This window comes from Pongo pygmaeus, chromosome 10 (assembly GCF_028885625.2).
Source record: "Pongo pygmaeus isolate AG05252 chromosome 10, NHGRI_mPonPyg2-v2.0_pri, whole genome shotgun sequence".
NCBI lineage: Eukaryota > Metazoa > Chordata > Mammalia > Primates > Hominidae > Pongo > Pongo pygmaeus.
Window position 1 is genome coordinate 62,713,530 of NC_072383.2, and position 8,302 is coordinate 62,721,831.

Consider the following 8,302-nt stretch of genomic DNA (forward strand, 5'->3'; position numbering starts at 1 on the left):
CTGCCCCTCCCTGGGGAATACATGGGAAGGGATGTGGTAGATGGGGCAGGGAGGACCTCTAAGTGATTTCTGTTCCACGATGGATGCGTTTCTTTGTGGTACACTTCATACTACCTTTCAACATTTCTTTCAGACAAAGGGCCAGTGACCAGCATTCTTCCGTCTCAGGTAAACAGTTCTCCAGTTATAAACCACCTTCTTTTAGGAAAGAAGATGAAAATGACTAACAGAGCTGCCAAGAATGCTGTCATCCACATCCCTGGTCACACAGGAGGGAAAATATCTCCTGTCCCCTATGAAGACCTTAAGACGAAGCTCAACTCCCCGTGGCGAACTCACATCCGAGTCCACAAAAAGAACATGCCAAGGACCAAGAGTCATCCAGGCTGTGGGGACACCATAGGGCTGATAGATGAACAGAACGAGGCCAGCAAGACCAACGGGCTGGGGGCAGCAGAGGCGTTCCCCTCTGGTTGTACAGCGACAGCTGGGAGAGAAGGCAGCAGCCCTGAAGGCAGCACCGGGAGGACGATCGAGGGGCAGTCTCCGGAGCCGGTGTTCGGAGATGCTAATGTGGATGTGTCTGCGGTTCAGGTGAAGTTGGGAGCCCTGGAACTGAACCAGAGGGATGCTGCAGCTGAAACGGAGCCCAGGGTGCACCCACCCTGCCAGCGGCACTGCCCAGAGCCGCCGAGTGCACCTGAAGAAAACAAAGCCACCAGCAAACCTCCCCAAGGCAGCAACTCAAAAACCCCCATCTTTAGCCCTTTTCCCAGCGTCAAGCCCCTGCGGAAATCTGCTACTGCCAGGAACTTGGGATTATATGGCCCTACAGAAAGAACCCCAACCGTGCACTTTCCTCAAATGAGTAGGAGCTTCAGCAAACCCGGTGGTGGAAACAGTGGCACTAAAAAACGATGATGTCTCCCCAAAACTTTGTATCTGGACTCACCTTTTCACAGTAGTATAAGGGTTGCAGCTGAATGGCTCTAAAAGAGTTTTATTTGTCCAGTGAAAATGAATAGGTTCAGGGATGAGCAACAGCCCATAAAAAATGGGAACTGGAAGTTTTATAATAGGAGTTAGAACAGGGCTGTTTTCCCAGCTACTTCCTAACTGACACAGTGGATTCTTGTGGCAAAATAAATATTGTGGTTTTATAGTGTGAAGTTTTCCCAATTTTTCATTGTGAGCTGTTTAAAAAAGACTGTATGTCTAGATTGTTAACTCTCATCCATCCTTCTGTTCTGGGGGCCTTCAGAGTTCCTGTGACAGCACCCCCAAACCTTCCAGTTCTCTGGGTGTTACTAATACTCAAGCATGCACATACCAACTTGCTAGGACAGAAACTGTAAAAAGAAAGTTTCTTCATTACAAAAAACTTCCTGATTTTCCTTTTCATGCTTTACAGAGGGGATTGTGTTGTGTGAGATTTCCCACAGTACCAGTCTCAAATTTTTTTTTATTCTTATGCTAAATCATAGGAGAAAAATCTAGATAGCCTTTCTTTAACTGTCTATTTCTACCTGCAAAATGAAGACAACCTTTCATCTGTTGAAATTTCGGTCGATAACCCAGCTGAAGATCTCATGCACAGGACACACTTGGCATATGCTTTAAGCAGTTGCTCTGGACAGCTTGCTCGTGCCACTGAGCTTTTCCTGAGGTTTGTGTTCGCCTCTCGAGGAGAGCTTTGATCCTCAGCGGTACAGATGACTTGATGGGCTCCACACGGAGCCTGGCCTGCATCCCTCACCACACAGCTCACTCACCCACCAGCTCTCAACTGCAGACGCACAAGGCCTCTGCTCAGAAGCCAGAACACAGCACCTGTGACTCTGTTACTTGAATTTTGTGCTTTTTGATTGGAGTCCTTTGTTGAGTACTTTGTTAATTGAACACTGCCTTTCTCTGGAGAAGGCCCCAGTGCTTTCTAGCTCCCTCTCACTCCTGCCCTTTCTAGCTCTCTCTCACCCAGCGGGTCAGGGATAGCACCTCTTGTCTCCACTATGCAGATGGGAACTCTGAGCCACACAGAGGTGAAGTAGCACTTCAGTTACTCAAGGTCAGTACTCCCGGTATTCCAAGTGACTTAGCCACATTTCCCTCAGTGCAATAGGCGGGTTTAATGCTCTTTGTACACAGATGTATTGGCTACATAGCTTGTAAAAACCAAGACTGGGAAGCCAGTCACTAAAATCCTTCTTGACTCAAAGGACCTGTCTCCAGATGGTACAGAGTCCCTTGATGGCATTTTACAAAACCAGCTCTGACTTCCTTATCCTGAACAGGGAGTTTATTTTAAAAATGCTTCATGCACCTGTTATTTGGCTGAACAAAAGGCTCACTCCTCAATCCCCTTCTCCCCGCCATCTTTAGAGGAATAGACTCAGCCTTCATGTTCGTCTCTGGAAGACTATTGGCGATACTTGCAGGAATATTGTTGATGCAGCCAATATTAATTTGAGCTAATGGATTGTTAATTCTGAAACGAAAACTATAATTGTAGAGCAGGCTTTTACTATGAGAGGTACTAATTTTTATAATAGAGAATGTGGTTGTGTGAGCTTTTTTTGAACAGAAAACACAGCAACGACCTATACCGTGAGAAAAGCTATTTTATCTTCTTCATGGTATTTTTACCCCCAAAGGAACTGAAGATGGAAAATATGACTAATAAGTTATTGCAGTTTTGGTCTTGAATTCTGTGCCATCTGAAGTTAGCATCCAGCTTCTTAAAAAGCAGCCACGCCTACAGCCTGTTTTTTGGGAAGGGTGTAGGTGGAGAGATGGGCTTATTTTGCATACCACCCTCAGGGCCCAGAGACCCGCTGCATTTTCCAAAGTTAAGCAAATGACACCATTTTCTTCCATCAGCTAAACTTTACAGATAAGAATGATTCCACCTCATATCCTTTTCTTTGCCCCTTCTCAAATGAGTCAGAATAGTCATGTTGCCCTTGAGGGATGTCTGACTTGAATGGAGAATTGTTCTTTCCTCTGTTGAATCAGCTCACTAGCTCCCTGATGGTCTGGGTTCAAGGAGATGGTTAATGAGGTAGAGGCCACTTATACAAGTCCTTGGGATTGTACCATTGCTATCCACAAACTTACTATCAACAACACATGCTGTGCCCTGTGAACACTCTCCTCTCACCTATTTCCAGGGTTGGTCTTCCTGAGAAGGGGTGGATGAGGTAACACAGTTTGGGATATGTATCTGTTGAATGAATGAATAAGTGAAAGGATAATAGTCCTCTGAGGTAAAAATGGCCTTGTGAGAATTTTGAAAATCCAACAGATTCCTATTAAAGCACTCTGTGTACCAATAACATGCATGCATTGTACCAAGTAATCACAATGTGAATTGGTCAATTTATGAGCCTTGCCTACTTTAGAAAATAAAGAAACCTGCAGTAGCCTCTACCACACAGCATGTACAAAGACCAGTATGGACTTGCTATCTTCCCTATGTATTGCACACTGTATGCAAACACCAGAAGTACTTAACAAGTAGTGGTTTCTTGATTTTTAGATATGTCTGTAGCCTCTTAGCACTTTTGCCGGGAATCAACTCATTCTGATGCCTCTGCACCTCAGTTCCTCTTACAAAAGCCTCCAGATGATCTAAATCTAGTTAGCAATGTCAGCCTATGGACTGCAGCTGTTTGGGACATTGTATTCCTTTGTTTGTCTCTTGTTGTTCTGAAGGATTGTATTGATCACAAAGCTATATGCATAAAGATTCTCATTGTTGTAACTGTTGTGCCATTTTCTGAGTGCATGCATGGAACACTGTTGTGACAGTCCCTTCTCCCTTCTTCCTTCACCCCCAACCCCAGACCCCACTTGGTCACATGAACCAGGGAAACAGCCCAATAAGCTCCATCCCCCTCAGTCTAATCGCTGGGTTGCAGGGTGGCCTGTGACCTGCCCAGCATTTGCAGAATCGCTGGTTCCTGAATATGAGTAAGCACAGAGTTTACCTAAGAGAGTTTACCTAAAATTAACCTTTAGATCTACTATTTATTTTTGTCTTAATAAAATGAACAATAAATATAGTTTAGCTGCATGGCATTAAGGATTCTGTATGAATAGATGTATAGTTGCTGCCATCTCCCCATATAAACTCTCTCTTTATGTCGTTTCTGAGCCACTTTCTTTGCTGCCTATAGCATTTAAAATATATTATTTTTCCTAATTAGAAAAGTCATAGGTTTTAGAAAATTGGGAAAACAAAAAGAGCATAAGGAATCATCAATACTCTGATATAGATATAGATCTTTCCAGTACGTTTGTGTATTTGTGTACACGCCATTATCTACAAAAAAGTTATGTTGAACATGGTAGTTTAAGCTTGCTTTCTGGCAAATGCTCTTATACAATACGATTTTTAGTGACTAATATTCCATAATGTGTTCATGCCAGAATTCACATAACCAGTACCTTGTCAAATAGGAGGTTTCTGACTAGATAGCAGTAGAGACAGTATCCTGTTACATGTGTGTACATAGCCCAAATTATTTTCTTAGGATATGTGTATAGAAGTGGAGTTGAAGGGTCAGGAAATATGTCCATTTTTAAGATACATGTATCTCCAAATTGCCATTCTTAAAGATTGAAGTTATACAAGCAGTGAATGAGAATGCCTGCTTCTCTACATCCTGGAAGAGGCAGCAATCTCTTTCCTTTTTTTTCCTTTCTATGACTTCTAGTGTTGAAGCGCCAACGGAAGTGTTTTAGAAGCAGTGATAATGAACACTCATAACACCCATACCTCATTCCTGACTTTTAAAAGAAGCATTAAGTAAGATGTTGAGGTTTCTGGTAGGTGCCTATTATTAGGTTAAGAAAATTCCCTTTTATTCTTTGCTTGCTAAGAGTTTTTCTCATCAACAGGTATTAAATTTCATAAAAAGAACTTTAATTGTATCTTTTGAGAAGGGAATGGTACTTGAGACTTGGTATCCTGAACTCAAAGAAATAGCCATTACTAGGTTTTGTCAAAGAATACCAGATATTTTAGAGTTGGAAGTTATGTAGTAAAAGCTTTATGTGCAAAATGTTCATTGAAGTATTAAGTGTACTAATGGAAACCTGAAAACAGTGTAAATATCTGGGAGTAGGGGAGATGTCTGGGTGAATTATGATTCATCCCGAGGATGGAAATGTGAAGGCCAGTGAGTATTTGGGCCATTGAAGTGGCAGTTATCTGTTATCCACATCAGGCAGCTCAGAGTAAAGTCAGCAAGTCTACAGTCCTAGAGCCACCAGGATACAGTGATGGATGGGAGGCCTTTGCCGGACGGTGGCTGAAGGCAGAACTGTCGGAGTGGTTCTTCCACAAAGGCAGCCAGTGCTCACCTGAATGGGGACTGGTACTGCAGGTGTTGGGTCAGCTTTCATGCCGTTCCCTGCTGGCTATCTCCCAATGCTGAATGTCTGACTCAGTTCAGGCTGCTGTAACAAAGTACCATAGACTGAGGTGGCTCAAACAACAGACATTCCTTTCTCACAGTTCTGGAGGGTGAGAAGTCAAAGATCAAGGTGTCTGCAAATTTGTTATCTGGTGAGGAAGGGCCCTCTTCCTGGTTTGCAGATGGCTACCTTCTTCCTGTGTCCTCACACGATGGAGAAAGGGAGTATGTTCTGGTCTCTTCCTCTTCTGATAAGGGCACTAACCTCATCATGAGGGTCCCATCCTCATGATGTCATCTAAACCTAATTACCTCCCAATGGCCCCGCCTTCAAATACCATCACGTTGAAGGTTGCTTCCTTCCTGGTGGTTTGCTCTGGTCAGACCAAATGACCTCCTGAAAAGTGTCACTTGATCCCATTCTCTCCATCCCAGGCAATCTTTATCTGGCTACACCAACCTGTGCCCCAGGGGCTTCAAGAGTTGTTGTTGTTGTTGTTTTAACATCAAAAACCAGAAAGTTGACTTGTTTCTTAGTGTTTACTTTCTTGCTATAACAGTTCTAGTTTTCCTTTAGGCAATGCTGATCACTGGGAAGGAGGTGGATCAATTCTCCTATGGGACCAACAGTTTTCTGGGAAGAAACTTCCTGATACCTCAACCTAGGAATCTCCCTATCCCTGGAGAGTCCAGGAATCTATATTAAAACATGAAACAAAGCAAAAAATAAAAAAACCTCCCTTAATAATTGTTTTCTTTTTGAGACAGGGTCTCACTCTGTTGTCCAGGCTGGAGTGCAGTGGCACAATCTTGGCTCACTGCAACCTCCACCTCCCATGTTCAAGCAATTCTCCTGCCTCAGTCTCCCAAGTAGCTGGGACTACAAGTTTGCACCACTATGCCCGGCTAATTTTTCTATTTTTAGTAGAGATGGGGTTTCATCATGTCCACCAGGCTTGTCTTGAACTCCTGGCCTCAAGCAATCCGCCCACCTTGGCCTCCCAAAGTGCTAGGATTACAGATGTGAGCCACTGTGCCTGGCCCTCCTTAGTAATTTGAATGTTGAACTAAGTTTAGCAACCACCAAACAAGTTAACTATAACCATATGTCACCTGATGACGGGGTAACAATGGGGAAGTTGTTAGGTAATTTCAACGTTGTGCGAATATCAGGGAGTGTGCTCACACAAACCTAGATGGTATAGCCTACTACACACCTGGGCTATATGGTGTAGCCTATTGCTCCTAGACTACAAACCTGTATAGCAAGTTACTGTGCCGAACACTGCAGTCAGTTGTAACACAATGGTAATTGTGTATCTAAACATATTAGAAAAGGTACAGTAAAAATACAGTTTTACAATCACACAGGACCACCATAGCATATGAGGTCCATCGTTGACTGAAACGTGATGTGGCACATGACTGTATTATAATGGTCTCCTAACCGGTCTCACTGCCATCCATTTTGGACCTTCCCCCTGCCCACCCCACCTCTGTGCTGCTTGGCTATACACTGCTGCCAGAATGACCTTTCTAAAATGAAAAACTAATTGGGCCATCCCTCTGGTCAAAATCCTTCTTCATTTTGTGGAGGTTAAAAGCTAAAATCCTTATCTTAGCATGTTTTGACCCATGGTTAATTTTCTGTCTTTTTTTCCCACAGCTTCCCCATTCATTACCTCGTGCGACCTATCCTCACCAGCACCGTAACATCAACCATCGGTGGAGCTCCTTGAGCTCAGCACTATACTAGCTGGTTTGTGCTATCTCACTTATTCCTCCCAAGAGCTCTGTGAAGCTTACTGGCACTGTATTACAGATGATGAAGGTGAAGTGAGCAGTTACATGCTTGGCCACTTGGAAGGAGGTGGATGAATTCCCCTGTGTGACCAACAGTTTTCCGGGAGGAAACTTCCTGATACCTCAACCTAGGAATCTCCTTATCCCTGGAGAGTCCAGAAATCTATATTAAAATGTGAAACAAAGCAACAAACAAACAAACAAACCTCCCTTAGTAATTTTTTTTTGTTTTTGAGACAGGGTCTTGCTCTGTCGCCCAGGCTGGAGTGCAGTAGCGCAATCTCAGCTCACTGCAACCTGCTCACTGCAACCTATTTAGCTGGTAAATAACATCTGGATCCATCTGACACCAGAGCCTGAGCTCTTCCTTTGCTACACTGTCTTATAACTTTGCCCATAACTCCAAGTTCCCTGAAGGCCCCCCACTCCCCTAATTCCCTCATACTGCTGTGTATTCATAAAACCTTGCTTCAAGCACCCTCCTTGCTCCAGTCTGCCTGGCAGATACCTACCTATCCTTTTAGTCTCATCACACACATTAATGAGGTAAAATCCAATCTATGCCACTATATGATTTGGGGCAAGTTACTTAACATCTGAGACCTTCAATTTCCACATCTGTACAGTGAGAATAATTTCAATCTCATAGGATTTGTTGTGGACAATTGCCATCTTTGCTGCCTAGAATTTACTATGCTTTGGCAACATCGCCCTAATTTTGCTTGGGGAGCCAGCCCTCCTCCACCTCTGCCCACATACTTCCGGTTACAGTGATGGCCCTGGAGGGAGCACAGGGCCTGAGCTCAGACACTCAGCACTTTTCCTCCTCCTCACTATGGTGTCTGACCCATGGATGAGCCACAGGAAAAGAAACTCAATTCCTAGGCTCTTGTTTTGAACTCTCAGGGAAGCAAACTCACTCGTTTCTACTGGATTTGGTCCTAAGTTGCCAAGGTTTGGGGAAAATTGGGTTACATATAGCTTATGTGATTAACTCCAAAAATGAATATGCAACAGAATTTAACCTGGAAGGAAAAAGCCCAGGAGTTGTTGCTGGCAGCTCTCTTGTAACCATGAGGGGA

The 8,302-nt window shown here is 43.8% G+C and overlaps 1 protein-coding gene across 2 annotated transcripts in view; it reads left to right on the forward strand.

Moving 5' to 3' along the window:
- The window catches only part of TBC1D30 (TBC1 domain family member 30), a 106,866-nt gene extending 100,714 nt beyond the window's left edge, over positions 1-6,152 (forward strand). For both annotated transcript variants that reach the window (XM_054442089.2, XM_054442090.1), the window contains one exon: positions 134-6,152. In XM_054442089.2, coding sequence (XP_054298064.2) covers positions 134-921 — 788 coding nt within the window. In that variant the 3' untranslated portion in view covers positions 922-6,152. The remainder of the gene's footprint in view (positions 1-133) is intronic.
- The last annotated feature ends 2,150 nt before the right edge of the window (positions 6,153-8,302 follow it).